We start from the raw sequence: 20,355 nt of genomic DNA on the forward strand, positions 1-20,355 counted from the left end.
TGGGAAAATCTTCGTGATAAATAAACTTAAAATATTGCCATTATTTTTTCTGTATGATCACGCTTCAGATACGTGTCCTGTGTGAACAAGGTCTCTGTGATATATAATTTATGATTCATTTTGTTCTTAATTTAGTTCCATCCTTTGTTTTCTGTATGATTAATATATTAATATTCACGTCAGAAAAGTTTTAAAATATCGTAGATATTAATGCATTAAGTTACGCTTAAAACAAGATTGCGGTTATAACAAAAATATTTTTCTAAACTCATGTATAGAAGGCTGTGACTATGCCAAAATTCAGAAACATGAAATATAATTTTACGAAAAATACGATAACCTAGATTTAAAATAAACATATGACAAAATAATTTATACAACATATATCTCAAACAATTATTTTAACCTAAGTTTTTTTTATCTAATACGTATATGTATTAAAAATAATTCGTATTCAATAAATTGAGTTATTTTTCGGGTCATATAAAGGTCATATACATGTAGATTATTAACTAATATTACATAAACATATCAATCGGTGTAATTATTGAATACGTGGTTTTGACGATTTTGTTCAAAGAAAAGCCCAAACCAAAACAAAACCACCACGACAACAACAAAAACATCAACTTATTATTATACAGATTTCATATATTTCATTTATTTAAATTCAAGGAGTGTTTATTCTGCTTTACAATTTGGATTTTTTTCACTTGCTTTGTTGTTGTAACAGCGCGTTACACAAAGGTGAATACATTATTTTGATTTATAATACTTAAATTTTAGTATACTCTGAATATTAAGTATACGATTTATTTGATTGTGTTTTCTGTTGATATTTCTCAAAGTGAACACAATGTATGCAATCATTTGCTCAAACAAAGGTGAGTTTCATTGGGTATAGTTGTTATCAGTTAAAACAAAACTGAAATTCTGACCTTGATAAAACACGCACGCATATATAGATTTTAAATTATCATGTTTGTATATAAATGATTACGGGTGTGTTCAAGTATACCCAATAGGTCCAATACTGAATTACTACTAGTACCATTCAATTACCTTTGGTATAAGTGGTTAACAATTTATCCAAAAAGGCTTTATCAAACAATTGTGGTATTTGCAATATAAAATCAGTATTACCAATGGTACCACCAACCAGCTAATCTTAATCCTAGATATACTCCTTAGTTTGGGCCAGTTTTAATCGTATTTGTTATTTTGATAAATACATTTTATCCAGAAATAAATTTGTTTCTTTGTAAAGCAGTTTTTTATTTTTTTTTTTTTGTAAATGTACAATATTTTTTCAGCCAAATGTAATCAATTTAAGGTCTATGGGTAAGAATGGGCTTGTTTTTCTGTTTGAAATAGATTTCGTTGACCTTCATGTCAGTTATACTTACGTGTAAATATTTCTTGATCAAACATCAAAATGTCCATTGTTTTGTGCCATTTAGCGTATAGTACAAGGTTTTGTTTCTAAAAGAAGATTACGTAAAAATCAAGATTTTCTTTTGATATTTAAATGATATTTAAATGCTCCAACGGAACGCGACCAAGTGGTCTCAACATACTTTTAGGGGACAATAAGACCTTCCAGTCAGTTATGTTGCAATCCAATCAAGTTATTATCAGAATGATATTTTGTTATATTTTTTCATTGGTTATTAGAAAATAAGAACTGCACTGACCACACTCCCGCCCAACTTTATTTCATAATGACTGTCATACGATCATGAAATTTAAGGTAATCATCCAATCAAAATGATAATATTTCAGATCTAGTCTAATGTTTATTCATTAAGGTAACCAATGTCCAGTTCGTCTGAAACAATTTAAGGCCAACCGGGAGTACCAGGACTTATATACATGTACGTAATTATGACTAAAAAGAGAGCATTGACACTTCTAAAAATGTGGTATGTTGGATAAAGTCTATTGTTTGAAAATATATATTCATGTTGGAGTAAAGTGATATTTTTATGTTGGATAATAAAAATGGAAGTAGTGTTTATTTTTCGGTAAATTGATTCATTTAAGAAGTTGAACACCATACAAGGGCTAGTAAATGTTGAGTTCATCGTCGTTTTTGGAGGTACGGTGATTTTGTCGGTGGCTGTTGTTCCAACATATAATGGTGAACTACAAATGGATCGCCATAAACAAATTTTCATATAGTGCGTGCACAATATGTACGTAAATTCAAATCATATTACGAGAAACACAGCTTAATATCGTTATAATGAACTATCAACTATGTACATAGGCATATATGTACGCCACTTCTGGTTTCAAATTACCTGCATAACGGTAAGCAACACTTACATCTGTGTGATACCGGACTTTTTAAGGGTAACACTAAGACAATTATCGATAAATTAATGCTTAAATTATGAAAATAAATTTACTTAAGTTTGTTCAAATACAAAAATTAGTAAAACACTATGTTGAACTCTCGCCTTTAAGATTCTCACGATAATGAAAATAAGATTAGAAGCGCCATTTTGAATGACGTCACAATCAAGACTTACCAATACTACCATAGCTAATACTAGTGTGTCTGCAAATCTATCTACCAATGACAAATAAACATTAATTCTATTGATATATCAAATGTAAATATACCTACAAATGGTAACCGATAGAATCATCACATGTATGGACCCTGTTTCCGCTGCAAAAGTTAATTCCCTTTTCTCGCCGTTCTGGGCGGCAACATACTACAATTTACAAGGTTTGATCATGTCTACCCGTTCATTGCCTGGCCTTTACCAGTCGAATTCATTGCACAATGTAGGTCAAAATAAAGTAAAACGGGGATTCAACAGGGGACGCCATTCGCAGAAAACCCTGAATAAAAATGTTTTCAATATTCTTTAAATCAAGTTTAATGAACCATATCGGTGTTTAAATGCCATTTAAGAAGTAAACAGTGTTTAAATGCAATTCGAAAATTAATGTTTAATACAAGCTTTGTTGTGGGGTGTTCAAATATGAACGTAATTGCTTAACAGACAGTGCCAAAATAATTATCTCAATCTTTTAAAATATTCACCACCTTGTAATAAACAGTTCTAGTATTTCAATCCAATTTTTAAACACGTTTTCATAATCTTTTCGAGCCATACTGTTCAGACATGGGGTAAAAAGCTGAACCAAGATTCTTTCGCGTTTGATGATTTTTTAAGCAAGGTGTTTTTTTTGAGCCTCGGAAATAGGAAAAGTCACAAGGCGCAAGATCTGGCGAATAAGGAGGATGAGGAAGCTCGACAACCTTTTCCTGTTTCAGATATTCTGTTACAAGGCCGCTTTGTATATTCAACAATCTGACACCACGGAGACGGGTTTTGAAATATTTCTTAAATCTATAAAGGACCTTGCATTTGTAAAAACTTTGTATTTACAAATTTACCATTTGCTACGGCAATTTGAATAGCAGGACCTTGATTGGTAAAGAAAATTACATACATGGCTATGCAAAGTCTTTGACTTCCTTTTGTTCCCCAGATTTAGTTATATATCTTTCGCTTGGGCTCATAAAGCTTGGACTCCTAAAAGTGAACCAACGTCTAATCGCCAGTGATGATGATTGCTTTCGAGACATCGATTGTTGTAATAAGAGAACTGTTTGAACAATTGTTTGAAGATTTTTACCCGCGCAAGTTTTAGCTCTTTTGTAAGGAGATGGGGTTTCCATCTGGCATGCATCCTTCTCTTTTTTCAATCACGTCTGAGAATTGTATGAGCGGCTACTACAGAGATACAAACGCAATTAGCTATTATATACCTTGTTGTAAATCTTGTATCAATAGCAATCAAATCCTTTACTTTTCAAACCATTTTTGGCGAAGATGCAGTTTTCAGAAGGCATGCTTGAGGTACATCTTTTACTGGATCCACACAACTTTTAAATTTCTTACACAGCCGTGTGACAGATGATAATATTGATACAGGACCGTATTCGATCAGTGAAAGGAGACCTTTTCAAAACCATTTTAGCTTTAATATACACGAGAAGATAGCGTTAATCGAACTATTGTCAAAGCTAGACTGAACGAACTCATTTATACATGTATTGTATCAATAGAGAGTTAAAACAACCATTTATGTGATACATGTACATAGTTTGTGCAAAACGTGGCTGAAAGCAAATTATTGGCCTAGTTGCTTTCATATTTGAAAACCCCTTGTATATGTTTGAAATAATTAAAAATATACAAGTACGTATAAAGGTCGGAAAGAAAATCTGAAAATTGATAATTTCTTAAAGTGCATCGAAACGCGATTTAACTTATGTGTTTATTGTTTTATACAATAGAAATATACAAATATACGTTAAGTTCGGCAGGTAATTGCTACAAAAATGATCTTTCTGAAAATCCTAGGGAAAACCACAACAAACAGTTTAATGTTACATACCTCAAATATATACAAATGCAAACAGATCGGCAAGCAAATATTGATAATTTCTGAAAATACACTACAAAACAATTACTAAATTAAGAGTTACAATAAACAAATATACAATAGCTGTAAGGGTCAACAAGTAAATCCTTAAATTGATAATTTCTGGAAATGTCCTGAATAAAAATCAAGAATTAAAGATAATCTACAGACAGCTGTTACGGTTGGAATATAGAACATCTACATCTTCTCAAGGTCTGTGTACATGTACATAGAATGTTTTGTCATTCCTTATTGTATTTTTCCACGTAAGAAACATATTTATAATTGGTCATTGATATAAAGAACATACACAATCAATATTAATGCAGAACTGAACTTGTCAATGACATCAAGAATGGTGCCGCTGTTTCTCTTTATATTCTTGTTTTTCAGTCCCGAGTCTTCGATGCAAATTCTTGTACTGAATTTGTCAAAAGTGTTTTTCTTCGTGATGATGAATTCCCCGTCATAAAGGAAACGCTGTGTTAAGTAACAGTAAAGTGTAGACTCATCCTCACTTAGAGTAAATTCAGAGTGGTTTAATTCAACTTGGTCGCAGACATACATTTTTGTAATGATGTGTCGGGTCGGAAAATAATATGACCCTCTCAAGTTGTACAAAATCAAATTTGCAACGGAATTTATCAAATGGTTTTTGAATGGTAGGCTCGTGAATATGATGTTTTTTCCGAAATTTACATAAAAATGACCAAGCCATGCGGAAATCTCCTGGACATGTTCCTTTGGTTAGGGCTTAAAACCTTTTCACGGGCAAAAAAGACCTACTCAAGTTGTACAAAATCAAATTTGCAACGGAATTGATCAAATAAGTTTTGAATGGTGGGCTCGTGAATATGATATTTTTCCCGAAATTTATATAGAGAAAGAACAAATCGCCGGTGAAAAAAAAATGACCAAGGCATGCGAAAAATTCCTGGACATGAACCTTGGGATAAGGCTTTAAGCATTTTCATGTGCAAAGAAGACCCTCTCAAGTTGTACAAAATCGAATTTGCAACGGAATTGATCAAATGCTTTTTGAATGGTGGGCTCGAAAATATGATGTTTTTCCCGAAATTTACATAAAGAAAGAACAAATCGTCGGTTTAAAAAATGACCAAGCCACGCGGAAATCTCCTGGACATATTATTTAAGTTAGGGCTTTAGGTCTTATAATGTTCAAAGAAGACGCTCAAAAAATGTACAAACCCGAATTTGCAACGATATTGGTACGTAGCGTTCATTTTGAAATGGCTAACTGTACATGAGATAAATTTTTGCAAGGTCGAGCTCTCTAAAGCACGTTTTTGTCACACACACACATCAGCACTGATTTACATTTATATGAAGTCAGAAGACTACTGTATGAACGGTTGGTTCAAAATAATGATTATTTTCTCGAAAATTTATACACTTCATATACAGAAAGAGCAAATCGCCGGAAAATGACCAAGCCATGCGGAAATCTCCTGGACATGTTCCTTGGGTTAGGGCTTTAAGCGTTTTCATGTGCAAAGAAGACCCTCTCGTGTTGTACAAAATCAAATTTGCAACGGAATTGATCATATGGTTTTTAAATGGTAGGCTCGTGAATATGATGTTTTTTCCCGAAATTTACATAAAAATGACCAAGCCATGCGGAAATTTCCTTGACATGTTCCTTTTGTTAAGGATTTAAGCCTTTTTGTGTGCAAAGAAGACCCTCCCACGTTGTACAAAATCAAATTTGCAACGGAATTGAAAAAATGGTTTTTGAATGGTAGACTCGTGAATATGATGTTTTTCCCGAAATTTACATAAAAATGACCAAGCCATGCGGGAATCTCCTGGACATGTTCCTTTAGTTAGGGATTTAAGCCTTTTCGTTTGCAAAGAACATCCTCCCAAGTTGTACAAAAGCAAATTTGCAACGGAATTGATCAAATGGTTTTTGAATGTTATGCTCGTCAATATGGGGTATTTCCCGAAATTTACAAAGAGAAAGAACAAATCGCCGGTGCAAAAATAACCAAGCATGCGGAAATCTCATGCATATATTACTTGGGTTAGGGCTTTAGGCCTTTTGATGTGCAAGGAAGACCCTCTTAAGTTGTACAAAATCAAATTTGCAACTGAATTTATCAGAAGACCACTGTATGAACGGTTAGCTCAAAATAATGTTGATTTTATTTCTCGTAAATTAATACACTTTATATACAAAAAGAACAAATCGCCTGAAAATGACAAAGTTTTGCGGAAATTTCCTGGACATGTTCCTTTGGTTAGGGCTTTAAGCCTTCTCATGTGCAAAGAAGATCCTGTCAAATTGTACAAAATCAAATTTGCAACGGAATTGTTTAAATGGTTTTTGAATGGAAGGCTCGTTAATATGATGTTTTCCTCAAAATTAACATAAAAACGACCAAGCCATGCGGAAATCTCCTGGACATATCCCTTTGGTTAGGGCTTTTAGTCTTTTCGTGTGCAAAAAGACCCTTTCGAGTTGTACAAAAGCAAATTTGCAACGGAATTGATAAAATGGATTTTAAATAGAAGGCTCGTGAATATGATGTTTTTCCCGAAATGTACATAGACAAAAAACAAATAGCCGGTGCAAAAAAATGAACAAGCCATGCGGAAATTTCCTGGACATGTTCCTTGGGTTAGGGCTTTAAGCCTTTTCGTGTGCAAAGAAGACCCTCTCAAGTTGTACAAAATTGAATATGCAACGGAATTGATCAAATGGATTTTGAATGTTAGGCTCGTGAATATGATGCTTTTCCCGAAATTTACATAGAGAAGATGAACAAATCACCGGTGCAAAAAATGACCAAGCCATGCGGAAATTTCCAGGACATGTTCCTTGGGTAAGGGCTTTAAGCTTTTTCATGTGCAAAGAAGACTCTCTCAAGTTGTACAAAATCAAATTTGTAACGGAATAGATCATACGGTTTTTGAATGGTGGGCTCATGAATATGATTTTTTTCCTGAAATTTACATAGAAAAAGAACAAATCGCCGGTGCAAAAATTACCAAGCCATGCGGATGTCTCCTGGACGTATTACTTGGTTAAGGGCTTTAGGCCATTTGATGTTTTAAGAATACCCTCTCAAGTTGTACAAAAATAAATTTTCATTGGAATTGGTCAAATGGCTTTTGAACGGTAGGCTCGTAAAATTGATGATTTTTCCGAAATTTATATAGAGAAAGAACAAATCGCCTGTGCAAAAAAAATGACCAAGCCACGTCGGATGGTTTTTCGACTGTTGACACGAGAAAACGTTGCGTTATTTTTTACGAAATTTCTTAAGGCTTTATATAAATGAAAACAACTCGCAGGTCCGAATAGCGACTACTGAACGTGGAGTAATTGCTCTTATTTTCCTTCAAGTAAATCTTTGTGCCGTTAAGCCTTATATTGCAGTGAAGAAGATCATCTTAACTAATGCAATCTACTATATATTTTTATAATTAATTTTAAGTACGTAGCGTTCATTTTTGTTATGGCTAATTGTACATGAGATAAATTCCTGTAAGGTCGAGCTCTCTCAAGCGCGTTTTTTTCACACACCCCAGCACTGATTTACATTTATATATAGTCAGAAGACAACTGTATGAAAGGTTGGCTCACGGAGTGGTGCTCATATGTGAGTGCGTTGTGTTTAGTTTGTGAAAGTATCTAATTACACTAAAAATGACCAAAATTTAATTAAATCAGTTAAATCGATGCAGACAATAAGTGTGTTCTTTTACTATTCTACACAAAACAATAAACCACCGAAACTCACTGACTGATTGTCAAGCACAGGTACGTTGTCATCACACTATCACCACAAGTTCTGTCCATGTACAATAAAGAAGTCAATTTGTCATACCTTGTCCAATCAGAACATGTGGTCTGTATTGAATAATTGTATAATTTTTGGCTATACTGATCAATCCATGCGTTCGATTTATAGAAAAAGGAAAACCGCATTAATCGATCTCTCCATTAAAAGTCATCTTGTGATATTTGTACAACATACTTGTACAAATTGGGACGCGAAAATAATAAGAAAAAACCTCGGATATATATCATTGTTATAATTTATCCTTGAACACCTTGACCCGTGTCCACTAACATTTAAGGATCAGGGTCAAATTTAAAAAACTCAAATATTATCCATTGTTTATCGTGAAGGATTAAATATCTAATATCAACATGATAAAATTGACTTTATTGAAATATCATGTCAATAAAATTTTAGAATTAATTAATTTTTATTTTAAAAGATTTAAGCATTTTACAGTTGAACCCAATATTGATCTTGATCCTAAAATTGATCCTCATTTTGATCCAATTATTTTTGTATTTTTTCTTTCGATATTCGCCAGTTTCTTCCTAAAATAGGATCTTTGCATATCAGCAATATTTTACATTATGGTTATATATCATTCAATTCTAGTAAAATACAATCAGTTTTAGTTTCATAAAACAATGGAAATAAAAAAGGATCATTTGATCATGATCCTGATCTTAGTGAACACGGGGCCTGATATTCAACCATAGAGATATAGTTATACATTACACTAGATATTGTAATTGATTGTGGAGAACGTGGAAAGAGCATTGGCGTGCTCGTTTGATTATGATATATGCTAAAAGATATATTTTTGTGATTGTACAACAGAGTAGTGCATGAAATAAAATCATCATTTGACAGTCAAGGCAATACTATTATCAATCAATTGATCATCCAATCGTCATTTTCTGCCAATAACTTTGACGCTTTTATGAGATTTTTCATTATAAAGTAATGTAGTAAATAAAACACCTTTTTTAAAATCACACAACATGTTTTTAAATATCTTTTGACATATATGGACAAAAGTAATTGTGCTGTAATGGTTTTCTGTTTTTGTTGATTCTGCTATTGTTGCTCTTAACTTGATACTGTTAAACAAAATTGTTGTAAACATTGCACTGAACGCAAACAAAAAAAAAACAAAAATGTACAAAATTATCAAATAATTAAACGAACAATTCCCCCCAAAAAAAAACATTGTTAAACTTCATTAATGATCTCAGTTTGTGACGATTCCTTTAAACATATTGTTTATGTCTTTAAAAAACCTAAAGGTTCCTGTAAATCACAATCTTGTTAGTGTTTTTATATCATCATTTCCAAGAACTTTGTATTAAATCTTTTTATTTGTATTTCCTTTAAACCCAGCACAGTATATTCTGTTAATGATGATTCTGTACACAATTAACACATATTTAGCGATCATGTGAAAACATCACAATAAATTCTTGTTAAAACAGTTTATCTCCCAATTAGTGCGATATACCAATAAAAATATTACACCGCCATATATTAGTTTTAATTGCTCGCAATCGTTTCTTATTCGGATTCATGGTATATATCGAGAAATTGAATGATTCTAGAAAACTAACCAATTCAAGCAGCAATCAGAACACATATTCCTAGACGGCATTTATATTATGTCTATTGCATAGCAACAGAAAGTCCTTTCAGTGTTATTACTAATATAACAATTATGAGAAAGGTCCGGTTTTTTTCTCTTTAGAAAATTGTAACGATGGAATTTAAACGAATTGACATTGTTGTTAAATCTAGCTTTTTAGACGAAAACCTTTGTATGACATGCCTTTTGCGTGGCAAATGATTATATGTTAAACACATTGACAAGTTCCCTTACTAATCCCAATTATTTTAATTTTTGATTTCCATAAACGATATCATAAAAAACCTTCTAATGAGGACAGTGCATTCAAGGTAGATTTAATTGATGGAAGTATATCTGGCGTGTGTTGTTTTTTTGTGTTTTTTTGTTTGTTTTTTGTCGCCGTTTTTTACAGCAACATACTTCAATAAAAAAAGTTTGGCAATGTCTTCCGGTTCATCGCCTGGACTTTACCAATCATATTTTCAAAATACCCTAAAACGGGGCTTTAACAGGGTACCCCATCCGCAGAAGACATTTCATAAAACTCAATAATGAATAAAATAAGTATAATGAACTAGAACGGTGTTTAATGACATTTACAAATTAAACGGTGTTTTATTGCAATTAACAAAATCATGTGAAAAACAAGCTACGTATTTATGTTTGAATTTATTAAAAATATACAAATCCGTAAAAATCGGAAAGAAAATCTTAAAATTGTATCGGTCGTCAAGTAATTGTTAAAAATGTATCCTTCTGAAAATCCACCAGAAAACATCAATAGAAAAGTAAGTGTTACACGAAAATCAAAATATACAAATATACTTGGTAGGTCGGCAAGTCTTTTTTGAAAACATTATTTTTTTTACAAACTACCAAAGAACAACAAAAAACAACGAACTGTTAAGAGTTTCATACCCCAAGAATATACAAATGCAAACAGGTCGGGAAGCAAATACAATAATTGATCATTTCTGAAAAAACACTACAAAACAAATACGAATAACAAATATACAAAGTTAAGAGTTATAATAAACAAATATACAAATATGTATAAGGGTCAACAAGAAAATCTTTAAATTGATAATTTTCGAAAAATAAATCAAGAATTATAGATAATCTCAAGACATCTGCTTTGGTTGGAATATAGAACATCTACATCTTCAAAAGGTCCGTGAACGTAAACATATACTTTCTTTTGTCATTCCTTATTGTATATTTCCACACACGTATCGGGAAACATATTTATAATTGTTCATTGATATAAAGAACATATACAATCACTATTAATGCAGAACTGAACTTGTCAATTACATCAAGAATGGTGCCGCTGTTTCTCTTTATATTCATGCTTTTCAGTCCAGAGTCTTCGATACAAATTCTTACACGAAAATTGTCAAAAGTGTTTCTCTTCATGATGATGAATTCCCCGTCATAAAGGAAACGTTGTGTTAAGTAACAGTAAAGGGTGGACTCATCCTGACTTAGAGTAAATTCTGAGTGGTTTAATTCAACTTGGTCGCAGACATACATTTTTGTAATGATGTGTGGGGTCGGCAAATAAAATGATAAATTATTGTACTTTAAATTATACTTTGGTCTGTAAGAAATATATGTAATGTTGTCAAAAACAATCATATTGGTGCTATGAAAACTTTTATACAATAAAGTAGATGTTGTAAAATTTGACGATTTCAGAACAATAGTCTCATTGTTAAGATTCAGTGACCATGGTTGATTAACAGTCTTTTCAATATACTGAATCATGCTTCCTGGTATTACTCTTTGCCGATAAGTAACAACAACGAAAACAAAATTATCTGAGATAAGCTTGATATCCGTTTCTTTATAAAATATATGTAAAACCGACCAGAAATTGTCCCCAAGGAGAAACAAATGATACCGCATCAAAGGGAAATTCAAATACACCAGTAACATTTATTGGTTTCTCTGCAGTCAAATTGACGTAGACGACATAATATTGATTGTACCACAATTTGTTTGGATACACACATCTTCCTTCTATATTTCGTAGCTGCCCTGATGGACACCACACTTGCCGACATGTGTGTTTCTGAAATAAGGACACTTCTATTATAAATAATTATAGAATGAATTCAATGAAAACAATTTTTAGATAATAAATGTATTTAACGGATTGTTTATTTACTGCTTTCAATATTTATTATGTCGTGCGCGTTTTGTCTATCGTCGTTCACGTTAATACTGTCGTTTGGTTACTTTACGTCGTTTGCTACTTTATTTAACCGGATAGTTCATAAACAAATTTGGAAACAAAGTGATCCCGGAAACATTAATCACAACAAAATTACATAAGAATTGCAGACTCGGCTTGAGCGGTACTCAATTCTCAACACTTAATAGTGCTGGCATCAATGATCCCGAGGGATCAAAAAAAAATAACAACACTGGCAACTTTTTACAGCTGCCACACAGCACTTGACACCTGCTGTTGTGAAGTATAAAAATCTGGAAACAAAGTGATCCCTCGGAAGCATTTATCACAACAAAATAACATTGGAATTGCAGACACAAGCGGTACTCAATTATCAACACTTAATAGTGCTGGCATCAATGATCCCGAAGGACCAGAAAAATATAACAACACTGAAGTGAAGTACGGGGCAACTTTTTCAGCTGTCTCGTTTGTGGGAAATAATTTTTTTTGTCCGGGACATTTAAAATATCTTTGTATTTGGTGCATTTGGTGAACCCCTTCTGCAGATTCGATATTTTCTAGAGAAAGCTATAGTTTTAATCTTCTCTAAGTAGTTGTAAGTGGATTTTATGATGGCAATTTGTCCAAACGTATTTTGTCGATCGTCTTTACCCACAGTTCAATTTTTTAAACAGCATTTCTTCCTAAACCACTTGATGAATTTTTACAAAACTTCATATGAATATTAAGTGGTCTTCTACAAAATTGATAGCAATGGTTTTATCTAATCTGATGCAAAAGTATGCTAGAGGAAATTAAAATAGACTTAAAATCTTCTCATCTTCTCAAAAAAATCAATAATGCTCACAGCTTAGATAATTTGCATGTAGGGTTACTTTGTGGTTCTCTACGGAATTATGCATATTGAGTAAAAATTGGCTCCCCTTTGGATCACTTAGTTTATAAAGGTTTATTTAAGAAAATACATTAAAATCTTCCTTCTGTGAAACTGCAACACAAAACGCTTTTGTATTCTGCATGTAGTTTTGCCTAGTATACCTCTAAAAGAATAAATTAATTAGTAATCATGAGGTCTAAATGGCCACGCCCAGGAGGTCATTTAGTTTACTAAAACTTTTGTTTTGAAATTCTCTCAAAATCGTGTCTCAAACTACTAGGCAAATTTTAATTTTTTACTTTTAGCATCCCCTTTGGTCTCGTACAAAGTTATATAAACTATGCTCATTGGGTCTAAATTGACACTGCCTTAGGACCATTTTATCACTTTAAATATACCTACAGAATAAAACATATTTAATTAAGTCCTGCTGTGTGAAATAACAATGTTAATAGGTAAGATATTTGTCACAAAGCATTTCGTGCCAGATATGTGAAGAGCAAAATTGAAAAACTAACGTCAGGCTAATTACACTGCGACACAGAGTTTTAATTTCTGTTTTGAAATTAGACCATACATGTATACATCCTAAGAAATGAAATGTTGCAATACGAACGATTTTAACATAAAAAATGAAATAAATTTAATCACAAACATAACTGGCTTTAAAGTTGATTAAAGCTTCTTTTGACTTTTCATTTGAAGCAAATAAAAGAGTCATTTAACAAATTAATTTTAAACAATTATTTGAATAAAATAGACTTACGTTATCGTTAAGAGAACATGCCTTTGGTAAGCTTACTTCTTTAACGTTGTGGTTATCATTCAGTGTATCTATTAAATCACTGTCAATCAAAGCAGTGAATCCTTTTGATTTTACACCCTTGAAGCCACCATCAGATATTTTACGGCAAACCAAAGATTTACTGAAGTATTCACCATTACAGATAAAACAAAAAACATTGGCATACATTTTCCTATCCTGAAATGGCGACATAAGTCCACTTGTGCATAATGATACAATTTCACTCTTAGAAAGATTTGTTCCTTCTGGCGTCTGAAATTCCAAAGACTCGGGGCATGTATCAATGAGAGATGAATAGCATTTTGATATTTTTAAGTCATCAATATTGCCAGAGTAATAAAAACTAATTTCGCAATTTTCAGGAATCTTATTTATTTCAAGACCAATTATTGCATTGTTAACTTCATCTTCAAAGCAGTTTATGATAGCATTCCAGGGTATGCCGTCAGTGATTTTATATGCTTTTGCACACTGAATATTTTTATATATTTGTTTAGATTTTGCCGAATAGACGGGATACAAGCTACCCCAGGGAGCTACTTGTGTATCCCCACAAGACTTATTTAATATTTCATTTGAACTACTTATATTTTCTTTATTGATAGAAGAAGATATCATTAAAAAGGGCTGATAAAGATGTCTTTCATCCTCTTTTGGTCGTGGAAGCACAGGGTACAGACAGGAACGCTCTATTTGGAAGGCACTTCTTTTATCACTGGGATTTGATTGCAATAATTCAGTAAAACAGCAGCCACCATTCGTTGCGCAGTCAGAATGACAAGAACATCCTGTTAAATATCAGAAACATAACTGTTAGTAAGGAACGTACTTTTGTTTAATGTGTACGCTTGCTTTTGCTTGCGTGTGTTTCATTTGATTTAGTTTCATGTCGTGTTTTCCGCCACAGCCACATCTCCAATAAATTTATAATATCAAAATTACACGCATGAAAGGCAAAATATTTGTAACTAATGTATATCAGAATTTTAATATTGTTAATTCATGTTTCTAAGGATTAAGATATAGGAAAATCTGTCCTGTGCAGATAGTGCTTAGGTAAAAAAACTCATCAATCACATTTGTCATTTCAGTATACATGTTAGTAATTATACATCTATTGTCGATCAATGTTTAGATATGAAAACTTTCAATACCATACCAAGCCCATCAACAAATTAACATTCAGTCGTATTAACTTACTTTCACAACAGGAATGTTTTGCAGCCGCTTTGATGGATGTATTATTCAAGCAGATGTTTACACCTGGACAAAATTCAGGAATGAAATCTGGTAGGCGCTTATAAATCGGAGGAATAAATTGAGATAGGCATTGTCCCTCACTCAAGCAGGCGAGAATAATAAGAAATCGTTGAAGCATATCTATAGAAGACCTAAAATAGTTGCAGAGACATTTTTCATTTTATTACTAAAAAGCATATTAAAACATTTTTGCTCTAAAATGTGAAGAAGATGTTTTTGGATTTTTTTGTCGGCATGTGTTCAAGAATCATTTATAGCAGGGATGTTCACCTATGCAGTTAGCAATAAATAGTATCACAATGATCAATAAAATAAAATGTTGGAATCTGATGATAAAGGAAATCGTAGAAAAAGAGCAAAACGATCATATTGAAAAATACAGAAATACAGACTTATTTATAAGGAACCTGTTCATGGGCCTCATGACCAATATTAACAAATAGCAATATTTATTAATTGGTTTATTACTAATAAGTTGGTATTTTCGCCATATTTTAAATACTAAAATTGTCCGAATTGTGATCTAGTTTGATAATGATTTTCAAATACTTAATGAGTGCAGTGTTTTATTTAAATACTAATAAAGGAATGAAAAATAAAGGTAGAGAAATCCCAAAAAGATTTAATGGAAAAAAACCTAGAGATACAGACCTAGTTATATTGAACTTGGTCATAAACCTCATGCTGCCGGTCAATTTGAAAAAATAGCGTTATTTATTTGTTTATTATTAGAATTCTATTCCCTTTAGAGGAAAATTGCATAGATGTTTGTTTGGAAGCATTATTTTGTATTTTCCTGCGCATGATCACTAGTTTATAGAATGTTAACTGAACGTGTGACTAAATAAAACGAAATCTTATATCAAATGTTAGCTTCTTTGTCAAACATACAGCAACAATAAAACAAAGAGGTAATCTGACTCTCATACAAAAAACTAAATCACTTTTTTCTAAGTCTACTTAAAGATCCTGTATGTTTTGTGATTGAATTGTTACTGTGTGTATGCCACACTTGCAAAACATTATATATGTATATAATTATGCAAATAAAACAATTTTCAAACATCGAAGAATATGTAAAATGTGTACTGCAAATATTTGTGCACATTATATTTAATCAATAAATCATATGCATTCATTTCTTATTGGAAAATTTGACTTAGAATCTATAGAAAATAAATTTCTGATTACCTCCCTTTATTTACATGAAATGTTAAATTCGGTAATATCTTTATAAATAATGCTTATTGAAACTTACAATATTGATAAATCTTAATTTGAGCATCATATTTATGAAATAAAACCATGAAAAAAATGTGTTACAGGATCTTTAATGTTACAAAATCCAAAACAAAAAAATAAAATATTGTTTAGGCATTTGGCCAATGTGTCCTTTTAACTGAAGAGGTATAAAAAATGATACTGAAAAAGCAAACTTTTGAAACATTAAACATTGCTTTGGAATAATATGCCTTTGAATGCTATTTTGTTATTTTAAAACTGCACATAAACATTTATCACGTTTTAATTATACATGTATAGATAAATGTATAAAAACTTTGGTCAAGTTGTTACGCGTTGGAAAAGTCAAAGGAACATTTACTACGTTTCGATAATATATAAAATTATAAACGTAAAACACCTTTGGCGAAGTAGACAACGCGTCGGAATAGTGATCCGCCGCGTGGGTTTAAACTCTACCAGGGATCCTTGAGCAAGAACGGATAGTATTTTTATAAAATAATAGCTATAGCTTCATACACAGTCGAGTGAACATAAATTAAATAATAAAATACCTTTCTTTCCTTCAGTTTACAGTTTGAATGAAGCACCTCCGTATCAGACACCGTCTTCCAGAATGATATTAATAACTTGTTATTTTATAATTTAAATACCCGCTTGACTATGTCATCAGAAAAAATATCATAATCGTGTATTATATTCATTTTAATGATGTATAAATATTATATTCCATGATCATTAAATAAGTTTTATGTCAATTTTATCTATTTAGTCCATGTATAAATATGTTTTGTTGAAGCACACTGATTATTGTCATAAAAATATTTTAAGTTTAGGAACGTTTCAACCATTCCTCCAAATTTATGTTCATTGTTATGAACGCTTCAGCGTTATAATGACTTAAAATTGTTAAAAAAGAAGAAACAAAACGATTTATAATAACCGAAGTGTTGTGTTGTCTATTTCTAAATACATATATCTTATCAAAGTGTCAAAATTTTCCCTTTGTGCGGTAATAATATGGTGAAATATTCGTAATGAAATAAGTTATTTTTCTGTATAATCACCCTTTGGATATTTAGTTTTTATTTTACTTTTGAAAGGTGTCGCCATTCATAGAAAGCCACAAAATTGTTGCCTTATGTTCACATCTGCGTTTGTATATTAATATAAACTCACCTTAAATCCGCATTAACTCAAAACAAACTAGACACTGATATTTTAGAACACTTTACCTTAGGAAAGAGATAATTCAAAGTAATGTATTAAATTTGTGTAATACTAATATAATAGGCATGCAAACAAGAACAAGCATTTATTAGGATATATGAATCAAATGCCAAATGACATCACGGTGGAAATATGGTTAAAAGAAATGCCGTAATTAGATTCTGACCCGGCATCTGCTGTTACAGTATCTAACATGCAATGTCTAACCTGCTCAGCCTGGAAAAAGGAACATGCCAATAACATACACTTTAAGATATCCGACCTTTATCGTAGATTATTTAGCGTACGGACCATCCAGCGGGTGAACCTCTGCCAATAATTGTATGGTAGCATCCCGTAAGTCATGATGGCGCTCACTTTCTAGCAACTTTGTGAATGTAAACGAGGTAACACATTCTCGAACTACTAAAACGAGTTGACGTTCCCGCTTCATTACATCGGCAGCAAAAGCCAATCCAACAGTTTCCGGTGGATCTTCGGAGCTTTGCTAATCCCGCATTTTCGGTGCCTTTGCCAGGGATGCTCACTGATGGCAACCTTTAATGACCATGTCTAATGATTTGTCCATATCCAAAGCATAAAAGTACCTCTGTACGACGGATTTTAATTTGCTGACGGAAGGGTGTCCCAACTTTATATGTATAGAGGTCAAAAGTCTGTCCAGAACTTGTCGGGGAACCACAATAAATTCCTGACTTGGCATAAACAGCAGGTTTCTTTTAACAATAATGAGTCCATCTCGAGGCTGTGTTTAAGTATCGCTTTATATCTTTTACATTTGTAAGCTTCTTTGAAGGTATTGTGCCTTGGCGAAGATGCGCAACAGTACGGCGGAGATCAGCACACTCTGATTGAATGGATAACCAAGCCGATTTACTTGTAAACGGACATTTTACGGTTCCATTAGTAATATGACGCACAACAGATTCTTCCTGCTGACTTATAAACAAACAAATTTCATAGTTTTGATTCGAACATTCAGGTGCGTTACGGCTAGCGAAATTTGATGGTAAGATTACTGTTCCAGAAACATGGCGAATTGAAACTTGAAAGCGACTTGCGGTAGAAAGAAATGTAGAGACACGTGGACTTGATGAAAACTCCCCTCTGCAAAGTTTTTCGAAGGTTTGAACGCATGGCTTACTGTCGGTAAGTATGCATGTAGATGTGGACGATTGGATAATGTAGGGACTGAAGTGTTTTATTGAGGCAGCGATTGATAATGCCTCAATTTCACATGGTAACCAACGATTCTGGTTCTGACGGAGTCTTGCCCTAAAGAAACCAGGTACATGAAGCTTATCCTTCCTATTGATGTAAGAGTAGCCCGAGACTTCTGCTTTTCGAAGCACCACCCGTTACAATCCATAGTTGATCAGACGGACGGGAAAGTTTTATTGAGCGATTGGAAGATAAGGCCATTTGAGCATTAGAAAACGCACTTACTAGGTCGCCAGTCCAAACAATAGAGTATTTTGATTCACCTCCAGCTATGACTTGTTCTAAAGGAGATAGTATTTCTGATGTGTTTTTATGACCCGAGAAAGCACTTTGTATGCGCCTATGAATGAGCGCATAACCGTGACAGTTTAAGGCGGTTGGCCTGTAGAAAGCGTTGAAATACGATGAGGACTTGCACGGATATTCCCTTGTTCCCATATCCAGCCGAGAATTGATGCTCGTTTAGGTGTGATAATAGTCTTAGTAGCTGATAAATTGAGGCTGCATGAATGAAGCGCTTCCAAGACACGTTCGAAATTTGTGAGCAACTCCTCTGGTGTCTTTCCGCCACAATACAGATCATCTGCGATTTTAGCAACAATACCATCTTGAACTAGGTGTCCTAACACTCTACACGTGAGTTCTTCAAGAGCTGTTTCAGAACCAGGACTTCCCATTGCTGAACGTACATAAGCTCTTACGCCACGGAACGGAGTTGATACACCACAGTACTTCATGGAGTCTTTTGACAGTGGAATTTGGTGAAAGGATTTTGTCAGGTCAGTAATAATTATGTACTTCCAATGCGCAATTTACCTGAGACTTGAATCGACATCAGGCATCAATGACGGTTGAGGTTTGCTATATCTACCAACATCTGCAAAGGCTGTGACTAGTCGAAAAGTACCATTCGGTTTCTTTACAAGAAAGGACGGATTCAAATACTTGATTGTGATTCCCAACTCTTCGGGGCGTTTGAAGACACCGATACATTCCAGTTCGTCAAATTTGTCCTGGAGACTAGAGAACTGAGATTTTGCATATTGTGGTAATCGTCCTTTTCGCTGAGGAGGCTGCACGTGACCCATATTCACCTTCGCTTCCAATGGACCCAATGCACCATTATAACCTTTAAAGTTTGGATTGAAGACGTCATCATACTTTATAAGTAGCGATTTAAACTGATCTCTCATACATGTTGACAAAAAGTCATCTTGGTAGACACGGACTTGATCGGAATGTGTTGACTTTTTCATGTTTGCATTTGCTGAGTTAGGTAGAGCTTTAGACTCAGATTCATTCCCAATAGGACAGTTAGTAGCGCGTACGTGACAAAAATGTTCATTTCGTTTAAGAAGCAATGGTTCGTTTGATAAATTCGGTATTCGCAAATTTCCACCAACGCTTGAAAACAAAAATGGCTGCGGCCAAGAATTGTTGTCCGAGTCCCTAGTATGAGGCTCAACCGAAAAGATGTTGCCTGTGGAGCGCATGTCAGACGGTAACATAACATCAATAAAGTATACGGGCCACAGAGTAGTTGAGGTTGAAGGAGCACGTGCGACGTGAGCACGACGAATAGCGTGATTTGGGGCTGAAGTTCTTGGCGAGCCGTAGTATATGTGGTCATTTCGAATAGAC

At 33.2% G+C, this 20,355-nt stretch overlaps 1 protein-coding gene across 1 annotated transcript; it reads right to left on the reverse strand.

Moving 5' to 3' along the window:
• Positions 1-13,032: 13,032 nt before the first annotated feature.
• LOC132715733 (uncharacterized) lies at positions 13,033-15,812 on the reverse strand. Its single transcript, XM_060698794.1, has 3 exons — positions 14,962-15,812; positions 13,723-14,549; positions 13,033-13,119 (listed from the first exon to the last, which is right to left on the reverse strand). Exons 1-3 carry the CDS (start codon positions 15,137-15,139, stop codon positions 13,033-13,035), a joined length of 1,092 nt encoding a protein of 363 aa, XP_060554777.1. The 5' UTR covers positions 15,140-15,812.
• Positions 15,813-20,355: the final 4,543 nt, after the last annotated feature.

Source organism: Ruditapes philippinarum, unplaced genomic scaffold (genome assembly GCF_026571515.1).
Source record: "Ruditapes philippinarum isolate M1 unplaced genomic scaffold, ASM2657151v2 ctg4434_1_1_1_1, whole genome shotgun sequence".
Taxonomy (NCBI): Eukaryota; Metazoa; Mollusca; class Bivalvia; order Venerida; family Veneridae; genus Ruditapes; species Ruditapes philippinarum.